Genomic DNA, 23,088 nt, shown 5'->3' with positions numbered 1-23,088 from the left:
AAATCAGACACGACTGAAGCGACTTAGCAAGCACACATATGTGGACCTAGAGAGTATTTTACTTAGTGAAGCAAGTCAAAAGAGTAAACAAATACTATATAATATCACATATATGTGGAATCTAAAAAATAATACAAATGAATCTGTATATAGAACAGAAACAAACTCAGAGGCATAGATAAGAAACTTAAGGTTACCAAAGGGGACAGGAGGGAAGGAGGAACAAATTAGAAGTGTTGGATTAACCCAAACTATTACACACAAAATAGATAAGCAACAAAGACTTACTGCTTAGCACAGGGAGTTATATTTGATAAATCTTATAATGGCAAATATTTGATAAAACGTATAATGGAATATAATCAGAAAATTACAACTGAATCACTTTGCTCTATACCTGAAACTAACAAAATATTGCAAATCAGCTATATTTCAATTTTTAAAATAGTAAGGATATTGTTAGTTTCTCATTTTACATCTTCCACAGCATAGTACAATACTTTGTTTAAACAAGCTCCTTAATAAATGCTTGATGAATACAAGAATGTCCTAAAACCTACCTTATCTGCCAATAATAATCCTGCAAAGATTCTCTGGTCAGCTGGCTTATTTCTGAATTTTCATTTGCTAATCTGGTAGCATCCGTCAGTGCTTTAAGCTAAAAAGAAAGAGCTTTTTTGGTACACTTCATCCACCTGTTACTATCACTCCAATTCACCTGTAGGTCTAAGTATGTGCATCAGGAACACAAGTGTATACTTTTTTTGTATTACTGTCTTGTTTTCCAAAATATATTTCATAAAAGTACCTTCAGGCAGAACTGAAAAAGAGCCTCAATATTTGTCTAAGAAATAAACCTTATACCATGCAACTTCTAGGTAGTCATTTGATCAATTAACATAAGGAAATGTCAATCAATCAAGATAGAAGATTGAACACAGGAATCTATTTTATCTTCTACCTAATATCCCATGGTTACAGAAAAGATATCTATCTGTCTTTATCCATATCCACTGCCATCATCACAACCATATCTATATAAGTATTTTATAATTATATCTACATCTATAAGAGAATAAATATATAGCAACATAGGAAAAGAAATCAAATAAAATCAACAAAATGTACTGAAGAAACTATGAAACAAAGAGAACTATTCACAGAGAATATTGACAAAGAAATAAAACCTGGGAAACTGTTCTCTACAACAGGGATAGGCAGAAAAAGCCTATCACAGTTAGGGACAGTCTGTGGGAACTCCAAGACTGGAGTCAATGGATATAAACTTCTACTGCAAGACACAAGGGAAGACCTCAACAACTGTGAAGACATGCTGAATGCCTGGATGAGGAAACCCAAGTTTTTAAAGATAAAATTTCTTTCACGATATAATAGCCAGTGGTTCAGATGGTAAAGAAGCTGCCTGCAATGCAAGAGACCCAGGTTCGGTCCCTGGGTCAGAAGATCTCCTGGAGAGGGGAATGGCTACGTACTCCACTATTCTTGCCTGGAGAGTTCTCCGGACAGAGAAGCCTGGTGGGCTACAGTCCATGGGATTGCAAAGAGTCGGACGTGACTGAGAGACTAACACTTTCATTTTCAAAGCAGCTGCAGTAAAAATGGTAGGAGAATCTTTAAAATAGAAGTTGACAAGCTAATTCTAATGTTCATATGGAAGATTAATTCTATAAGAACATACAAATTTTATTCTAGGAAGAAAACCAATGAGGAGATACTTGTCCTTAGAGAAGTCAGGGTTGTTCATATTGTTGAGCCATCAAATTAACCAACTACAGAACTGCCCTAACTTAGAACTTTTGATATATAGTCATACCTTTTCCCTATGGTTTAAAGCAACTGAGAGAGCTCTCTGTGAATTGTAACCAAAGATATGCTAAGTAACCAAAGATATGCCAACTGATAAAAATCTAGGAAATTTAATAACTGAACAACAAAACCTAAAGTCCCCAAAGAAAAAAACTGACAGATTTGACCTCATAAAATTTTAAATATTTCCAAGAGATAGGAAAAATGAAGTCAAAAGGCAAGTAACAGAATGGGAAAAAAATATTTAAAACATATTCAAAAGATATACATTTTGTACATGCAATGTGTGTGTATGTACATGTGTAAATAGTTATATGTGTATATATATTTGTACATATATATATATATGAAAACTCTTATAAAGATGAACAAAGCTATACAGAAAACTGGGCAAGTCATATCAACTATTGGTTAGGACTCTGGGAAGTAAGCTCTGTCCTGTACTATCAGTGGAAATTCAAACTGAAAAACTTCCTTGGAAAGGCAATTCATTACTCTCTGATAAAAATTTAAACTTCATGCACCCTTACTCTTGACCAAGAACTTTCACTTCTACAAATCTAGCCTACAGAAGTTTTCACACATGTGCTCAAATACACAGATACACAGATGTTCACTGCTTTATTACCTGTAATCATAAGAAGATGGAAATGACCTAAGAAGTAATTTATGAAGTCATTCATGACCATAAGAAGTGTCAAGAATGAGGAGTGATTGAACATATTAAAACACATGTATTTTATGGGTCTATATATAGTGATATGGGACAAGCTCCAAGACTTGTAATCTTAAATTACAAGTGATTTTAAAGTAATCAAATTACTTTAAAAAAGAAGTAATTTTAAAAAGCCAAGTTGCCAAATAATACATACCAGAAGATCCAATTTCTCTTAAAATCTATCATGGAATATGTATATACAGAGAAACATGGAAAAGGGATCTTTAAAGCTGTAGTTTAAACCATGAGGTGAAGACTGAAGTGGGACTTTCACAGCATGAAACTTCTACACTGAATCTCTTACAGTGGGAATGAACTCCTGGGTTACTTGTGCAATTTCCCTCCTGTGTAAACTAGAGGGCACAGCAGCAGAAGTCTGCAAAACTGAGGATCCGTTCCACTCTTTTATACTGTCTACAACACTCCTCCGTGTTCTTTAAGTGGCATTCACATTCACATAACGGGACATTTTGCAGTTTAAGAAATCCCTGGATGTCACTGAGTCTCCTACTACTTTGACCTTGGTTTGAACACACTGAGAACGAGCAGAGCCATATATTTCACACGAAGGGACTAAAAGGATGCAAAAATTATAAATCAATATTTTGGCAGAAGACCAATGGTCACACCCTGCAACTCTTGGTCTTTCTCCCTTCCTCCTACAGTTCTCTTTCATTTTAGAAGGGCATACACATGCCCTATCAAATTTCTCTTTTTACAATTTACCAGGAAACTGGAGAAAATGTTTATGTGCATATTTATTTAAAATAAATAAATAAATGTGCACATTTTTATGTGCACATTTAAAATAAAGCGAAGAAAAGTAAAAAACGGCTAAGAAATTACTTTTGGCTCCTAAGAATCATTACTATAATAAAAACTTTGCAAATAATGATCCCTCAATATTATTTTACACAGAAAGCCATGCTACATGAAAAACAAATGAGTTTTTATGCACAGTAACAGGTAGTATTCTAGTGAAACAAAATTGCTATTGCTAGATCAGGATTCAAAGATTACACAACAGTGCTGGAAAACTATTAAATAGACAAATCATATTTTCAATGACCTACATCTTAGTTTCAGAGTTGGTTCTTTCATTCAAAAAAACAGTGGTCATATTAAACTAAAAGTTAGAATATTCAACTTTTGTTTTAGGAAATATTCTGACCTTATTAATTCATAGGCTTCATTTAGGAAGTACTCCCACACATTTGCTACATGAAAACTCAATCAAATGGATTACGTCCTATTGTTTCTGCACTTGTACTTTAAAAAGCAAATATATTAAGGTATAATTCATTTCTAGCATATTGAAATGTCTTGGTGACCCTACTAGGCTTGATTATTTAACTAAATACCTCACTAAATATTTAAGTGTATTAATTAGCTGAATGAAACCTATCAGAATATCTTTTCAGAGAGAACACTAGTTAACAAAATATTCATGTATCAAAAACTCAGCATACAGTCTAAAGGAGAGGTACATATCTATAAAAGTAATCAGTGGGTATATTTCTTTGATTTCTCCTCAGATTTTATGTACCCTTTATGATGTCATTGGGCTTCCATGAAGAACCTGCCGGCCAAGCAGGAGACATATGCAGGTTTGATCCTGGAGTCTGGAAGATCCCCTGAAGCAACCCACTCCAATAGTCTTGCCTGGAGAATCCCATGGACTGAGGAGCCTGGTGAGCCACAGTCCATAGGGCTGCAAAGAGTCAGACGCGGCTGAAGCTACTTAACACGCATGCGTGCAAGAATTCCATGGACAGAGGAACCTGGCAGGCTATAGTCCACGGGGTCACAAAGAGTTGGACACGACTGAGTGCATGCGCCACACACACACACACACACACACACACACGTGTGCACACGCATGCGTGTCATTAGACGATTAGTTGGCTAAATCATTCTCATACTAAACTCTGTAGAAGGTTCAGGATCATTAATATTTTTATCAAAAATACTTTCTTACAAGACTTGAAATAGTCATTTGGTTCTTTTAAATAGTAATCATTTCAAATATTCTTCTTGAGTCATAGGATCAAGAAATACCCATTGATTAGCAAACTATTTATAAATGCTAAACACCCTGAAGGATATGTTTGAGTCTGTCTCCCTGGTCAGTTAATTCCTACAGTTTCTTTTCAGAAAAACTGAAATCAAGCTTTCTTTTATTTGGTTAAATAGTTGAAGTGCTAAGGGAATATTCCACCATAACTTGTTCTGTACTTTTTTTTTCTTTCAATATTAAAGATTCAGCTCTGTAAACGTAATGAAAACCATGCTTACCTTCTCATAAAGCAGCTGTGGTAAATTCTGTTGCTGCCTGTCCTGAAAACACTCATAAAGTTGGAGCAGCCTAGCACATAATACTTGTTCTTGATTGAAGAGAGGATGATGACTGAATTGCAAACCCACTATATTGAGATCTAATTGGTACATTTCCCTTTGACCTTCCATTTTGTTCCTAATGGAGCTTTCTAAATCAGATTTCACTGCCTTTTAAAGAAAAGTATTCACACAATGTTAATTCAATTCTATTTTTTTAATTACAAGTAACTCCTTATAAAAGTAACGTGCTAACTGTAAGAAAATGAAGACAAAAGCAAAAAAAACAATTGTTTGCTCCTTCTTTCTTAAAACTGATTATAGCCCTTGATTTCATATATTTATATTGGAGCATTTTAATCACCTTACTATAAATGGTCATCTACTTTACTACTATGTGCTGACAGAGGCTGAACTTTCAAGTTACAAGCCCCCAAGCAATTTCCTAAAGGATCACAATTTTTAAAAAATGGTGTTTAGAATTGGTGGGTCAATAGTTCGTTAATGTGATAATCTAATAATCATCTGGAGCTAGACTTAAACCGCAAACTGTTATCTCTGCTTCAGTGGCCCTTACAGTATTGAGATTTTTATTTCCCAGTGAGAAACCCCAAATGAACCTTGCCTCCATAGCTGGCTGTGCATAATAAAAACTGTAGAGGAGACAGAAGGGAAAGGCAGGCAGAGGTATTTGTCTGACACCAATTCCAGAATGGAGAAGGCAATGGCACCCCACTCCAGTACTCTTGCCTGGAAAATCTCATGGACAGAGGAGCCTGGTGGGCTGCAGTCCATGGGGTCGCTGAGGGTCAGACACGACTGAGCGACTTCACTTTCACTTTTCACTTTCATGCACTGGAGAAGGAAATGGCAACCCACTCCAGTGTTCTTGCCTGGAGAATCCCAGGGACAGGGGAGCCTGATGGGCGCCGTCTCTGGGGTCGCACAGAGTCGGACACGACTGAAGCGACTTAGCAGCAGCAATTCCAGAATATTACCTGCTAAGGATGGTGCTACAGAATGAATTTTAATACTCAAGTTTACATGCATGGTGAAGTGACATTTTTATATTTATTCCAACTCTAAGAGTCCATGAAACACTGAAATTAGCTTGAATGAAGTTAGAAAAGAGCAGAAAGCTCCAATGACAATTATTAATAGCATTTTTAGCAATAAAGTGTTTTTTAATTCAGATACATACACTGGGTTTTTTAGGCATAATGCTATTGAATAGTTAATAAACTACAGATTAGTGTAGACATAACTTTCACATGCACTTTTGACATTTTTCAAAAGCAAAAAATTCATTTGACTTGCTTTACTGTGGTGGTCTAGAAGTGAACCAACAATATCTCAGAGATATGCCTATATTCCCAAATATCTATACAAAACAAGCAGAGTAACTAGATAGCAAGACCAAAAACCCAGGGACAAGATTTTAAACAAAATTGCATCTGAAAACATCTCCACTGAATCCAAAATACAAGTGGGTGGAGAAAAACCACTAACAGCAAGATCTGCATAGTATTGGTGACTGTATAAAAGTCGAAAGAAGCAATGAAACATCTGACCATCCTGTTAAGAGAACCTGAAAGAACCAACAGATACTCACCAGAAAGTAAAACAAGCCAATTTAAAAAAAGAAGGTAAAACTGTTACGGGTTTTGTCTACTCAAAGTATGGGTAACAGCAAGGAATTCTGGTAAAAACATCAACACTCATTCATGATAAAAAAAATTTTGTATTTGTCTTAATTTTAAAAGTAGGACAACTAATTAAACCTTAAATGCATTTTTTTATGGTAAAATGGTAAAAGATTTTCTTAGCAGCAAGAAGTTTTGGTGTATTTTTAGAAAATCCTGAAATAAGTTTATAAGTGGTATAAAGATATTAAAAACATATTATGATATGAGGAATTTAAAAAAACTTTTCTAGATTCTCTGAGAAATAAACAGAAACTATGGAGAAGAAAAGAGAGCATATATTATGTAGAAAGAAGATTCTCACATGTTAAAGAAAGATAAGGAGACCTCTGAAAGTATAAATCTCTTCAGTTTAGGGAGAAACCTTATTTTCTGTGTAAGCTGAGAAGTATCAGCATTATAAGGAATGAAATGCTCTTGCTGTTAAAATGTTGCAGCTACTGGAATATGAGGGATGGGATGGGGAGGGAGGTGGGAGCAGGGTTCAGGATGGAGAACACATGTATACCCATGGCTGATTCATGTCAATGTATGGCAAAAACCACTACAATATTGTAAAGTAATTAGCCTCCAACTAAAATAATTAATTTTTTTAAAAAAAGAAAGAGATACAGAAAGGCATCTTTTAAGAAAAAGCATTGACTACAAAAGGCATATAATTACTAGAAGAGGAAAAGTAAGATCATGGCACCTGGTCCCATCACTTCATGGGAAATAGATGGGGAAACAATGGAAACAGTGACAGTCTTTATTTCCTGAGGCTCCAAAATCACTGCAGATGGTGACTGCAGCCATGAAATTAAAAGATGCTTGCTCCTTGGAAGAAAACTATGACCAACCTAGACAGCATATTAAAAAGCAGACATTACTTTGCCAACAAAGGTCCGTCTAGTCAAAGCTATGGTTTTTCCAGTAGTCATATATGGATGGGAGTTGGACTGTAAAGAAAGCTGAGCACTGAAGAATTGATGCTTTTGAACAAAGCTAGTGGAGGTGATGGAATACCAGTTGATCTATTTCAAATCCTGAAAGATGATGCTGTGAAAGTGCTGCACTCAATATGCCAGCAAATTTGGAAAACTCAGCAGTGGTCACAGGACTGGGAAAGGTCCGTTTTCATTCCAATCCCAAAGAAAGGCAATGCCAAAGATTGCTCAAACTACCACACACAGTTGCACTCATCTCACACGCTAGTAAAGTAATGCTCAAAATTCTCCAAGCCAGGCTTCAGCAATACGTGAACTGTGAACTTCCTGATGTTCAAGCTCGTTTTAGAAAAGGCAGAGGAACCAGAGATCAATTTGCCAACATCCGTTGGATCATGGAAAGCAAGAGAGTTCCAGAAAAACATCTATTTCTGCTTTCTTGACTATGCCAAAGCCTTTGACTGTGTGGATCACAATAAACTGTGGAAGATTTTGAGAGAGATGGGAATACCAGACCACCTGACCTGCCTCTTGAGAAATCTGTATGCAGGTCAGGAAGCAACAGTTAGAAGTGGACATGGAACAACAGACTGGTTCCAAATAGGAAAAGGAGTACATCAAGGCTGTATATTGTCACCCTGCTTATTTAACTTATATGCAGAGTACATCATGAGAAACGCTGGACTGGAAGAAGCACAAGCTGGAATTAAGATTGCCAGAAGAAATATCAATAACCTCAGATATGCAGATGACACCACCCTTATGGCAGAAAGTGAAGAGGAACTAAAAAGCCTCTTGATGAAAGTGAAAGAAGAGAGTGAAAAAGTTGGCTTAAAGCTCAACATTCAGAAAATGAAGATTATGGCATCCTGTCCCATCACGTCATGGGAAATAGATGGGAAAACAGTGGAAACGGTGTCAGACTTTATTTTTTGGGGCTCCAAAATCACTGCAGATGGTGACTGCAGCCATGAAATTAAAAGACGCTTACTCCTTGGAAGAAAAGTTACGACCAACCTAGATAACATATTCAAAAGCAGAGACATTACTTTGCCAGCTAAGGTCCGTCTAGTCAAGGCTATGGTTTTTCCAGTAGTCATGTATGGATGTGAGAGTTGGACTGTGAAGAAGGCTGAGCGCCGAAGAATTGATGCTTTTGAACTGTGGTGTTGGAGAAGACTCTTGAGAGTCCCTTGGACTGCAAGGAAATCCAATTAGTCCATTCTGAAGTAGATCAACCCTGGGATTTCTTTGGAAGGAATGATGCTAAAGCTGAAACTCCAGTACTTTGGCCACCTCATGCGAAGAGTTGACTCACTGGAGAAGACTTTGATGTTGGGAGGGATTGGGGGCAGGAGGAGAAGGGGACGACAGAGGATGAGATGGCTGGATGGCATCACTGACTTGATGGACACGAGTCTGAGTGAACTCCGGGAGTTGGTGATAGACAGGGAGGCCTGGCATGCTGCGATTCATGGGGTCGCAAAGAGTCGGACACAACTGAGCAACTGAACTGAACTGTGGTATTGAAGAAGACTCTTGAGAGTCCCTTGAACAGCAAGGAGCTCAAACCAGTCAATCCTAAAGGAAATTAACTCTGAATACTCACTGAAGGACTGATGCTGAAGCTGAAGCTCCAACACTTTGGCCACCTGATGTGAAAAACCAACTCATTGGATAAAGTTCTGATGCTGGGAAAGATTGAAGGCAGGAGAAGGGGGACAACAGAAGATGAGATGGTTGGATGTCATCACCAACTCAATGGACATGAATTTTAGTGAACTCTGGGTGATAGTTAAAAGCAGGGAAGCCTGGTGTGCTGCAGTCCATGGGGTTGCAAAGAGTCATACGATTATGTGACTGAACAACAACAAAGGCAAGTGATTGAGCAATTAAGTTTTTGTACATAATTCTTAAATTTTTTATGCCAAATTTTTAATATAACTATTTCTGTCTAAATATTTCTTTTCATTAGGTTAATGAACTGCTAATTTTCATAATGTGCTCCAAAATACATATAAAACGTTTCTTTGATTATAAGTACAATATATATTCATTTCTGAAATCTAGAAGAGAGTATAAGAAAAAAATAAAAATAAGCCTATGTCCTACTATCCAGAGATAATTATTAACTCTGATATATTTCCCAGACTTTTAATCTATATACACACATATGTCTGTACTTATTCATTGACAAATTCATTCACTCATTATCTATTTTTATAAAGATAGGATCATATGAAATTTCATGTTCTCCTTTTTTTTTAAACTTCACATTCTGAGCTCTCCCCCAGATCATTAAATATTCCTTGAAAACATAATTTTAATGGCTGTTTAATACTTCATCATAGTTTTGCCTTTACTAGACTTACCAATATCCTCAAAAGGTGAATTAACAAAATAAGTATACAAGTAAATATACAAGTATAATTTATGTTACAAGAATTCTAAACATAATCACAAATAAACTGTTGGTTACCTTTCTATACATGGTCTTCAGTGCTGGATTTAAAGGTTCCTTGCTTATGTTTAGTCTGAAATTCCATGACCGTCTAATAGGTGAAGGTAATGACATTATTTCTCCACTTTCTTCAAACCAACACTTTCCCTATTAAAAATATTTAAGAATAGAGTAATTAAATATTACACTAAAAACAAATGTCACATACTGCCAGTGAGTGATTTAGCTTATCAGGTAGTGAACTTGCCTCTTCTAGTTTAAGCAGACGATTTTCCATTTTGTTGCAGGTCTTTTTATACATTTCTGGCTTTTTTTGAATATAGAATCCTTCTTCTTCTAAAATGCGTGGCATCATATCTTCTGGCAGTTTAAGCTGGTTGATCACTTAATAACAAAACCTAGATGTTACTTTCAAGTCCAAAACAGTAAACTGGGATTAACCAAACAAGAAGCAAAAGAGGACTATCATATACTCTATCACTAAAGTCTACCATTCTATCTACTACTGTGGGCAGGAATCCCGTAGAAGAAATGGAGTAGCAATCATGGTCAACAAGAGCCCGAAATGCAGTACTTGGATGCAATCTCAAAAATGAAAACAATGATCTCTGTTCGTTTCCAAGGCAAACCATTCAATATCACAGTAATCCAAGTCTATGCCCCAACCAGTAACGCTGAAGAAGCTGAAGTTGAACAGTTCTAGGAAGATCTACAAGACTTTTTAGAACTAAAACCCCAAAAAAATGTCCTTTACATTATAGGAGACTAGAATGCAAAAGCAGGAAGTTAAGAAACACCTGGAGTAACAGGTAAATTTGGCCTTGGAATATAGAATGAAGCAGGGCAAAAGCTAATAGAGTTTTGCCAAGAGAACGCACTGGTCATAGGAAACACCCTCTTCCGACAACACAAGAGAAGACTCTACACATGGACATCACCAGATGGTCAACACTGAAATCAGACTGATTATATTCTTTGCAGCCAAAGATGGAGAAGCTCTATAGAGTCAGCAAAAACAAGACAGGGAGCTGCCCATGGCTCAGATCATGAACTCCTCATTGCCAAATTCAGACTGAAATTGAAGAAAGTGAGGAAAACCACTAGACCATTAGGTATGACCTAAATCAAATCCTTTATGATTATACAGTGGAAGTGAGAAATAGATTTAAGGGACTAGATCAGATAGAGTGCCTGAAGAACTAGGGATGGAGGTTTGTGACATCATACAGGAGACAGGGATCAAGACAATCCCCAAGAAAAAGAAATGCAAAAAAAGCAAAATGGCTGTCTAAGGAAGCCTTACAAATAGCTGTAGAAAGAAGAAAAGCAAAAAGCAAAGGAGAAAAAGAAAGATATACCCATTTGAATGCAGAGTTACAAAGAATAGCAAGGAGAGATAAGAAAGGCTTCCTCAGCAATCAATGCAAAGAAATAGAGGAAAACAACAGAATGGGAAAGACTATAGATCTCTTCAAGAAAATTAAAGATACCAAGAGAACATTTCATTCAAAGATGGGCTCAATAAAGGACAGAAATAGTATGGACCTAACAGAAGCAGAAAATATTAAGAAGAGGTGGCAGAATACACGGAAGAACTGTACAAAACAGATCTTCATGACCCAGATAATCACGATGGTGTGATCACTAACCTAGAGCCAGACATCCTGGAATGTGAAGTCAAGTGAGCCTTAGGAAGCATCACTATAAACAAAGCCAGTGGAGGTGATGGAATTCCAGTTGAGCTGTTTCAAATCCTGGAAGATGATGCTGCACTCAATATGCCAGCAAATTTGGAAAACTCAGCAGTGGCCACAGGACTGGAAAAGGTCAGTTTTCATTCCAATCCCAAAGAAAGGCACTGCCAAAGAATGCTCAAACTACAACACAACTGCACTCATCTCACACGCTAGTAAAGTAATGCTCAAAATTCTCCAAGCCAGGCTTCAGCAGTACATGAACCGTGAACTTCCTGATGTTCAAGCTGGTTTTAGAAAAGGCAGAGGAACCAGAGATCAAATTGCCAACATCTGCTGGATCACAGAAAAAGCAAGAGAGTTCCAGAAAAACACCAATTTCTGCTTTATTGACTATGCCAAAGCCTCTGACAGTGTGGATCACAATAAACTGTGGAAGATTTTGAGAGAGATGGGAATACCAGACCACCTGACCTGCCTCCTGAGAAACCTGTATGCAGGTCAGGAAGCAACAGTGAGAACTGGACATGGAACAACAGACTGGTTCCAAATCGGGAAAGGAGTACATCAAGGCTGTATATTGTCACCCTGCTTATTTAACTTATATGCAGAGTACATCATGAGAAACACTGGACTGGAAGAAGCACAAGCTGGAATCAAGATTGGCAGGAGAAATATCAGTAACTTCAGATATGCAGATAACACCACCCTTATGGCAGAAAGTGAAGAACTAAAGAGCCTCTTGATGAAAGTGAAAGAGGAGAGTGAAAAAGTTGGCTTAAAGTTCAACATTCACAAAACGAAAATCATGGCATCTGGTCCCATCACTTCAAGGGAGATAGATGGGAAAACAGTGGAAACAATGTCAGACTTTATTTTTGGGGGCTCCAAAATCACTGCAGATGGTGACTGCAGCCATGAAATTAAAAGACGCTTCCTCTTTTAAGGAAAGTTATGACCAACCTAGACAGCATATTAAAAAGCAGAATCATTACTTTGCCAACAAAGGTCCACGTAGTCGAGGCTATAGTTTTTCCAGTAGTCATATATGGATGTGAGAGTTGGACTGTGAAGAAATCTGAGCACCGAAGAATTGATGCTTTTGAACTGTGGTGTTGGAGAAGACTCTTGAGGGACCCTTGGACTGCAATGAGGTCCAACCAGTCCATCCTAAAGGAGATCAGTGTGAGTGTCCATCGGAAGAACTGATGTTAAAGCTGAAACTCCAATACTTTGGCCACCTGATGCAAAGAGCTGACTCATTTGAAAAGACCCTGATGCTGGGAAAGATTGGAGGCATAGGAGAAGGGGACGACAGAGGATGAGATGGTTGGATGGCATCGTGGACTCAATGGACATGAGTCTGAGTAAACTCCAGGAGTTGGTGATGGATAGGGAGGCCTGGCCTGCTGTGGTCCATGGGGTTGCAAAGTCGGACACAACTGAGCGACTGAACTGACTGAAAGTCTACCAGAAAGTCAAATACACAGACACAGACACACAGACGACAACAAATGAGCTCTCTTAACCAATTCCCTTAACCTCAGATAATGCACAAAGAATAACTACAGATAGCTTTCTATAATTTTAGATCATTACTTTTTATCTACCCACCATACAAAGAAGCTATTATCCTACGCTATCATTCATTAATGACTTGAATGCTTTTATCATGAAAAAAATATCGAGAAAAAAATCTCCTTTACCTGGAGAACTACTTGGAACAAAAATATTTGCCTGTTGTTTTTTTATTCGTTCTTGGTCATCTTTATAATCGGCAGCCTTTACTTCAAGTAAATCTGGGAAAATGACTTCTTCCACAAAATCTTCATCTTGGCCCTCAGCAAAGTTCTGTAAATCATCACCAAGTGAAAAATGTTTGTGGTGACTACCATTTACTGATCTCTGTTGCATCCCCAAAGAAACATAAGTATACATGGTTGTCCCCAATGATTAATGTGCAGATAAATAAAATGTACTAAAATCCTGCCATGAAGTCTTTCTGATCTATGCCGCCTAGTTCAAGTTCAAGCTGAAACCATGTTACAATGAACTTTCATTGAACATTGAAGAACTCACTTAAGGCTTAATATCGTAAACTATGATTTTCCTATAGCCCTTCATTGCAATTCTCAACAAAATACTACTGAAAAAGAACTACAATTCAAGTCTCTCCTCTCCTATGGAAAAATGTTCTAAGATATTGGTCTATGATAGTCCAATTGTTGAGAATTTACAGTACACGGCAAAGTCTAGGGACATCAAGCCATGTGGTCTTCAGCCCCATTTTTTTCACCATTCAGAAAGCAGTACTACCTAAGGTAATGTGGAGCAGTCATGTTCTTTTCTGGATGTATTTAAGAAAAAAGAAAGAAAAGTAACGATACAAGTAGAAGTCTGTGACAGATGATCAATTATTTCTGAAATATGATATATAAAAGTTTCACACAATGGAGATATTGAAGTAGACATATTACTAAATGTAAAAACGTACACTTTTATATCATATCAGAAATTTTATACGTCTCTTCACACACACACAAAAAATCACCATTTTAGATGACTATAGTTGTCTAACTTAAAATCTACATATATTGAAAGAAAGAAGGAGACAGGGTATGTGAGTCATGTAAATAAAAATCCCCTAATTTTTGAAAACATACATTTAGGGACAAATAATTAAATAAAAAGAATTAATCATAGAATTCCTTTGAATAGATAACTGTACATGGCTTTGATCAACTTGACAAAATTGAATAACATGGTTAAGTATCATCTAGGTTCATATCACATCATCGCATCATCATATTTTCTGTATATATTTCTGTCATGAAATCAAAAAAGATTTTTAAATCAGATATTTTTGTGGCTTTTTTTTTTTTTTCAAAAGTCAAACAAGATATGACACTGACACCTCAAGCAAGATTTGAGGTATCTTCACATAGGGATCTCTTTGAAGATTTCAACCACAAGGCACAAAGAGGGGCTCTTTGTACCTTCCAGAGCTCCCATTACCAAGCTACCTTTACTGCACCCCTGGTAGGGCTTTAAACCTGGCTTCAGAGCTGAGATCTGCCCTGACAGCTGAGTTACATCAAGCTGTCATCTTAAATCCCAGCTTTTTAACCCTTCCTACTAAATCTGCCTATATTTTCAGGAGGAACAAATCCAACCTGCTCTGCAGATTGGCCTATAGCTGAGTCTTCTTCACCATTCAGAATGAAAAATGAAAGACCTTCATCCAGTGGAACTTCAGCCTGTGGGTTAAGCAACAGTTAGCCAGTATTCAGTGTTGAAACGAATATAAATAGACTCTTACTTTTCAATACCATAAAGGAATCTTTTAAATGTAAATCACCTATCACTTCTTTCTCACGTACATTTAATGAATTGTTTTTAGAGACATTTGGGAGAAGAATCAATCAATCAATCAGTCAATCAATCAAACTGCTAGTTCCTAGGAGCCAAAGAATTTTAAAATATGCAAAATATAAAAGCTTATCCTATATATTTGTATCTACAACTTAGCTGACTCATTAACTTTCAACAATACTTATATATAAATTTTCAGGATATACTTTTACTTCCCTTTGTCTCTGCTCTTTGCAAAATCATTTGCTAAAATCCTCAACTTCCTGAGCAGCTATGCCAATTTAGTAGTTTGTAATGGAAATTCTTAGAAGCCAATTTCTCTTCCTTTTCACCTCTTTTCTTGTCATTCAATGAAGTGATGTTGACAAATTTCCTTTTTTTTAAAACTATTCATAGTTAAATTACATCCAATCTAGGCACACTTTTATTCATTTGTTGAATGAATAACATATATACAAACATCTTTTCCTTAGTCTATTTTTACTTTAATTAAAATAATTTGTACTAAGAATCCAAGAAGGACCCTACAAAGAGGACAAAGATGAATTTCATAAAAACCCAAGAAACAATCATTGCATTTTAAAGTTTGTAGGGTTTAATACTCTCATTGCTTACGGCAAATATGACTAGTTGTTAATGACTGTCTCTTTTCCTATCTCTAATAACAGAATCTTTTAACTAGATAGCTAGACAATGCACCCATGTTCTTTTAGTGGAAATCCGGTGTGCAATTTGCAGGTCTTGTCCTGCAAGAGATCAATCTGCAATCCTATGGCTCTCTTCCTTTTGCCTTGCCTTTGGCCAGCAAATGAAAACCCTGGAGTTTTGCCACTGGACTCAGGGATGGAAGCCAAGTGTTGAAGAGGCAGAACTCTTCTAGCAGCCTTGCGTGTGTGCATACAAGTTGCTTCAGTACGACTCTTTGTGACCCTAAGGACTGTAGCCTGCCAGGATCCTCTGTCCATGGGATTCTCCAGGTAAGAATACTAGAGTGGATTGCCATGCCCTTCTCCACCTAGCAGCCTGGACTACTTATCTATTATATTAAAGAGGAATATAAAGTAGACATTTCAGTTTGAATCTTTTTGTTAAAGCTGCTTTGCCTTTACTCTAAATAACACAGTTCTTTCAAAATTTGAGTTGTTTTTTCATTTCAAGTTTCAAATATATGATTACACACTGGATTTTAGAACAAAATCTGTAAGTCAGGGATCACCTAAAATATTGTATTATCATTTTTTAGGATAAAAAATAATGTCAAGTAGAAATAGAGTGACTGAAAACTAGCACAAGAGTGACCAAAATGGTCTAAAATTGGATTATAGTGTTGGCTGCATAATTCTGTAAGTTTACTAAAATTCACTGAATGATACACTTAAAATGGGTGAATTTTTGCTCTGTAAAGTACATCTCAATAAAGCTGTTTAAAAAGGTTAAAAAAGTTATTCACCTTAGACCACTGATATATCTTATTATCAATGAGCAGTTGAGTTGACGATTTTTCACCTTGATTAATCTGAAACACAATGCAAACACAATGCAGATGAAGAGTATGGAAAACTTAATTTCTACAGGTATAGATTTAATCATGTTCATAAGTCTTCGGCCCAAAATGGATAAAAACAAAGACTTCTCAATATTTTTCTTTTTTAAAAAAGTATATACATGTTCTCTCCTGAGATGTCATATATAGTGACCACAAGCAAATCATTTTTTTTTCTTTTAGTTTTTTATTTTTTAAATTTTAAAATCTTTAATTCTTACATGCGTTCCCAAATATGAACCCCTCTCCCACCTCCCTCCCCATAACATCTCTCTGGGTCATCCCCATGCACCAGCCCCAAGCATGCTGTATCCTGCGTCAGACATAGACTGGCGATTCAATTCTTACATGATAGTATACATGTCAGAATGCCATTCTCCCAAATCATCCCACCCTCTCCCTCTCCCTCTGAGTCCAAAAGTCCGTTATACACATCTGTGTCTTTTTTCCTGTCTTGCATACAGGGTCGACACTGCCTTTTTTTCTTGCCTTTAGGTTTGAAGGGAAAAAAAGCAAGGAAAAGAATCTAAAGCTTTTTGGATTTCAGGAGTTATGTTAAAACTGAATTTTAGCTCTTTTCTGACAAAGAAAAGTTCACCATGATACATGCTGCATTTAAACAGTAAATTTGAAAATGAGAAAGAAAAAAAAATTAGCATTACCTTGGCATTTTTTAGCTTTTCTCTTACTTTGCCTCTCAGACTTTCTATTATGTTTCGATTTTCTTCTACATTCAAAACTGTCAAGAAGCCAACAGAATACAGAGCTCATGACACTTTCTTAAAGTATAACTAAACAGCAATAGAGTCCTTATTAAATAGCTAGCTAACATGCATTTCTTTGGATCATGACAATTATGAAGACCAAATCACTGCCCCATGAGAGTTCAGAATCTAGGAAACAGAGCTTAGAACCTTCCTCCTTTTCATCTGGAAGTCATGCATGATCAGGACTGAATTTTGCAGTCAGGCTTAAAAAAAAAATTGTTGAGAAACCTTTTTTACCTTTTAGGAAAAAGAAATCCATGAAAACAGTAATATTCTATATATAAACTGTAGACAGTCTACAAAATATATAAATATCAAAGCCATTCTATATAAGCTGCTCTACAGTCTACAAAATATATAAATATCAATACTTCAATGTGATTAAACTGAAGAGGAAGGAATCTGAAAAAAAGAAAGGTAAGTCTTCAAGCACTCATTTTTAACCACTTTTGTCAGTTTTGAAAATTCGGTGTAATACTGCTGACCCCAATTCCTGCCAGCTCCTACAAGAAATGAAACAATCCTGTTGAGCATAAAGACCGCTCCAGCTGCCGAGTGCACTCTAAGCCACATATTATTTTTGATTCATCCATCAGATGATCTACCATATGGACTGAGGACAGGAGTCATGCAGTCCTAGGTATAGAAAATGGAGGACCTAATGGTCATTTTGCCTTGTATTTTTCTTTTTCTTTTCCCTGCCTTTGAGTACTTAATGATAAATAAAAAATGGTGGAAATAGACAGTGAGCATAAAACTAAATCAGTATAGGTCATGCAAATCTTCTTCTTTTTCTTTTAACTTTTTGGCCATAAGGCATGTGGGACCTTAGTTCCCCCACTGGGGATCAAACCCATGCACTCTGTAGTTGGAAGCACAGTATTAACCACTGGACCACCAGGAAAGTCCCCAAACATCTTCATTCTTAACTGTAGTGTTCTGTGATATAATTTAAAAATTATTAGTTGGTTTGTTTATACTCTATTCCCAGAACTTAGAATGACAGATGGCATATAGTAGGTGTTTAATAAATATGTGCTGGATGAATGAAACAGGGATAAACCATTGTTTATATATCTTTCTTCCTGAGATCTGAAGTTTACTAAAGCATGTTCTAGATCTCTGTATCTTTATGGTTGAACACAGCCTGAATCATGAGGAGATTTTCCATGTTTGCAGAGAAAAAGAGAGGAAACAAAATTTAATTTTATTACATGCACTGACTTTACCATTATTTCCTTATGCCCACTTGTATTAAATATTATATAGGAAGTTTAGTTTCTGTTTGAACTCATCTTTTAAGAAACTGTGTTCCCAAATGAAACTGTGGGGTAGGATTAGTCATTTATAATAAAAAAAAAAAAATAAAGCCCAGCAGCATCAGAGCTGTGGTATACTTATTGAGAACCTTTTGGGATATGCTCGTCTACATTTTCTTCTACTGCAATGTTATCTGCGTCTTCTGACATCTGCAAGAAAAGAGGGGTAGGGTTACCTTGCATCTTTTTGTTCCGGCATTTAATATCTTTTCATAAATGCATCAGCCCTTCGAATGGAGAAGGAAATGGCAACCCACTCCAGTGTTCTTGCCTGGAGAATCCCAGGGACAGACGACCCTGGTGGGCTGCTGTCTACGGGGTCGCACAGAGTCAGATACGACTGAAGTGACTTAGCAGCAGCAGCCCTTTGAAAGTTACCTCCTTTAAAATGACAATTCATATCTTTTGCCCATTTTCTTAAATTTCACTCTTTTATCAGTTGGTATTATCTCTTTATGGCTTCCCAAGTGGCGCTAATGATAAAGACTCCATCTGCCAATGCAGAAGGAACAGATACAGGTTCAGTCCCTGAGTTGGGAAGATCCTCTGGAGAAGGGCACGGCAACCCACTCCAGTATTCTTGCCAGGAGAATTCGATGGAGAGAGAAACCTGGTGGGTTATGGTCCATAGGGTCGCAAATAGCTGGACACGACTGAAGTGACTTAGCATGCAGGCATGAGCTCTTTACACATAGGAGATTTTTAAATAAGAAATTTCTCTCTGTAATATTTAAAAGGACATTTTAATGATAAAACCCAGTAGTTAGTTCTTAGTGTTCATATATTGCCTACTTTATGTATCTTTTAGGAAGATCAAATGAGATCAAACAAATAAAAATACTTTAAACTCAACACCATATCAATGTTAGCTATTACTTGAGTACTCTGTAGCATGTGATAACTTTCTAAAAGCTTTCCAGATCCTTGTCCTCTATCATTTACCTCTCTGGTCACTAACTCCTTGTATCCTTCATTGGTCACATTTCTCTTAATAGTTTAAATGTAGGGTACATTCAAAGGCTTTGCAGAATGTATATATTCCCATGACTTCCTAAATGTGTCTCTAACCTTGATTGCTCTCCTGAATACCATATTTCTAGTTGCCTAGTGGTATTTCTAATTGAATATCCTACCATCATCAAAAACTCAACATGTTAAAATCAGCATTTATTTCTTTCACCACTTTTTAAACTTCAATATTCCAAAATGAAACCATCCTAGCAATGTTAAACTCTTTTTCAGCACAATAAGGATAAGTTTGGTTTTCATTTTAAGTTAAAAAAATAGAATAGCAAAAGACTCTTTAAACAACAACTGTACATGCTAATCAAACTAGTGTGCAGCTGGAGTGGGAGGAGCAAGCAGACACACATTAGATTTATAATCACAGTAAAAACATGGATTCGGGTCAAAAGCCAAAGCAGGGTATTGACATGACCATAGTTACAAGCTTAGTCTATACATTTTCTGAAAGAACTCCAAAATCCACCAGTGGTTTCTGTACCACAGTTAAGAATGGCTAAATAAGGTCAATATGAATTAAGATGTTCTGTTCTTATTAAACCTTTAGCATTTTCCTCAACAAAATTAAAAATACTTAAATTCTTGACCAAGGGGACAGCAAACCTTGAAGGTGTGATGGAACATCAATGCCACCAAGTGAGTGATAGAGGTCTCCTTTAATTCCTAATAATATCACCCAACATGCTGGATATACTTTGCATAACTGCCCATCCCCATTTAGAAGACAGGAATAAAATATGAATCTTAATTGGAATTACTGTAGGTGACATGTAGATGCCAGTCCTAAAAATGTTTCACTTGCTGATTAAAAAAAAAAAGAAAAACATTTTTTTTTTCTAGCAAAGTAGGGAATTGACTGCTGGCTGGCTGAGAGAACAGATAAATAAATATTTAAATAAGGGAACAAATAAATAAGTAAATATATAATCCACCTCTAATACTCTTAATTACATAATTGACAGATCAAACAGTATATCACCCTTAAATTTTCATATTATTTTTTAACATATGAACTGTATGATTTGTATATAAAATCAAATATATCATTTTTTCCAAGATTATCTTACATTTATAATCGAGCTATTTTGTATAATCAAAATCCTTATAAACTCCATTAATACCTTTCTAAAAATATCTTCTTTTCTCTTTGAAATCTTTTTCATGATGGTTCTCTCATTTCCACTTTCTAAATAAATAAGAAATATCTTTAAGAATGATATAAGTACTGAGAGAAAACAACTATTTTGATGCATAAGATAAACTTATGCTATGTCAATTTTTAAATTTAACTAAAAACTAAACAAAGAAACACACTATTGCCTTTAATACTATTTAGTTATTGATTATCTATAATATTTAATCTTTACTGGTACTGGCATATGGAAACGGTGGAACTTAACCAAAAAATTCTACAATTAAGTGTGAGACAGCATTATTTCACAGTGTTTCACAAAAACTAGCATGAATTCCATGTATTCCATTACCTAAGTTTGAAAATTAGTGTCTTTTAGTTAACTGTGATCTTATTTTCTAAAAGAAAACCTAGGAACCAAGTCCTGACAAAGGATTTTTCTGATCCATCAATCTGTACATGTCTTTGAAAGGCATCAAAATTAAATCATCCATTGTTCTCAGAACTAACCCTGAAAATTTCACATCACAACCTGTTTCTGTAGGTCAAGAAAGATTGGCTCTAATTCCCTTGAAACTTCTGGTATAATATATATAAAACTGAAAAGGTGACAAAACAAATTATAAAAACTGTGGTATATTTTCAAAGATTATATCCAACACACAATGCAATATAATTTCACTACCCACAAAGTTCATCACAGGATTGATAAAAATGTATTAATCCATATAGCACTGAGAACCATGAGGTCTAGAAACCGGACACAAGTAAGACATGTGATGCTGCATTTTATTTAAACCTGAACATGTATCTTGGTGCCTGTACTTACAGTCCCTGCTGGAGAGAAACTCAAAATGGAGCACCTTTCTGTAAGTGAGGCCAAGAAAGCTTCTGTCCACTTCCCCACTTTAAGCCCTGCTCAACATTCTCCAAAATAAACCTTCAGCTATACTCATACCAAACTCTTCTTTATATTTCCTGGCATTTCCACTGTTTGATTTTTCCACCTTTCCCTTAATCTAGGGCATTCCACATTTCAAATCCTCATTCAAACGTCACATCTTCCGGGATTTTTTTTTTTTTCTGACTCTGGTCCTTTTGTGATCTCCACTAGTACTAATAATACCGTATTTTTTGTTCATTACAGCCTACCCTGCAAGCTCACTTTCTGCCTGCTCTAAAGTGAGGACGAGAGCTAGGCACTGAACTCATCTGCCCTCCACCAATCCTAGCAAGTATCCAGCACACAGTAGGGACTCAATAAATAATACGAACCTGGGTTTGAAACAAATCAAGCACTGCTCTCGAACGCTGTACGATGGAATGGTTCTCAGCCTTATCAATTCCCAAAGGTGATGACTAATGGATGGGCCAGATCTTGGGGACTACAAGTCTCAGTGGCCCATGCGGGTCTGGACCTGGTAGTCTGGGGACTCCGCGGGTTCTTTCCACAGAGTAGGGCTGCAACCAGACAAAATATTGGAGTGTCCTACAGGGAAGGGTAAGGACATTTTATGGGTCATTAAGACATTCACCTGGATGGTCGGTGCCCTTCTGCTACGCCTGGGCGGCGAAGTCAGGACGCGCAGTTCACCACGGACTCTGAGCTGTCACCAACCGCCCCGCACCGCTCGCGACGTCTACACCCCACGCACCCCAAGCCTGCGGAGCTCTTCCTCCTCAGGCCTGGACCGCTAGGCGGTCCAGGAGCATGCGCGATGTGGCCTCTCAGCCAGCCTGGCGGGAGCGCGCGCCGAGCCTCTGTGTTCCGGAATCTTCGGTGCGCTACTTCTGCTCACCTCACTGTAACGGCTTGAGACTCACCCTCGTCCCAGCCTAGCGTGTCTGGTGGGAGCCACAGGTTTTGATCACCCGCTGCTGAGCTTGTGTCTCAGTAGCCACAGTTGCCCTGGTGGCTGTTCTGGAAGAGATCTGAAAGCGGGCTGGCCTGGATCGTGACAGCCCCACATCTCTCGTCCCGGTGAAGAATTGTATCCCCAAACCGGTAAGTATTGGCCGCACGCCCCCCGGCCTGCGCAGGCCGGGGTGACCACCCGAGTCGCCTCTGAGCAGGTGTTCCTGGCGGAGGATGCTCCCCAGCTGGCCGTGGAAGTGCGGTCGCCCACGCCGTCCAGGTGCGCCTGGGAGCCTGCGACCTGCTTCGCTCTGCGCTGCCTCTGCCTTGCCGCGAGGAGAGATTCTTTGAGTTCAGGCGCTTTGGGTGTGGCATCTCAAAAGACCGCCCGGAATATGCAAGGGGCGGGGGTGG

The 23,088-nt window shown here is 37.3% G+C and overlaps 1 protein-coding gene across 2 annotated transcripts in view; it reads right to left on the bottom strand.

Moving 5' to 3' along the window:
- LOC101107489 (ectonucleoside triphosphate diphosphohydrolase 1) overlaps positions 1 to 23,088 on the bottom strand; it is a 203,407-nt gene that overhangs the window by 72,243 nt on the left and 108,076 nt on the right. The window contains exons 10-17 of one of the 2 annotated variants that reach the window (XM_027960446.3): positions 18,754 to 18,814; positions 17,241 to 17,317; positions 16,486 to 16,551; positions 14,837 to 14,920; positions 13,370 to 13,514; positions 10,217 to 10,353; positions 9,988 to 10,116; positions 561 to 658 (exon numbers count right to left, since the gene is read on the bottom strand). In XM_027960446.3, the coding sequence (XP_027816247.3) occupies positions 561 to 658; positions 9,988 to 10,116; positions 10,217 to 10,353; positions 13,370 to 13,514; positions 14,837 to 14,920; positions 16,486 to 16,551; positions 17,241 to 17,317; positions 18,754 to 18,814 (797 nt within the window). Of the gene's footprint in view, positions 1 to 560; positions 659 to 9,987; positions 10,117 to 10,216; positions 10,354 to 13,369; positions 13,515 to 14,836; positions 14,921 to 16,485; positions 16,552 to 16,745; positions 17,068 to 17,240; positions 17,318 to 18,753; positions 18,815 to 23,088 lie in introns of those variants that run through there. The other variant, XM_060405071.1, reaches the window with a different exon arrangement.

This window comes from Ovis aries, chromosome 22 (assembly GCF_016772045.2).
Source record: "Ovis aries strain OAR_USU_Benz2616 breed Rambouillet chromosome 22, ARS-UI_Ramb_v3.0, whole genome shotgun sequence".
NCBI classification, from domain to species: Eukaryota; Metazoa; Chordata; class Mammalia; order Artiodactyla; family Bovidae; genus Ovis; species Ovis aries.
This window is presented reverse-complemented; position numbering and strand designations above follow the sequence as displayed.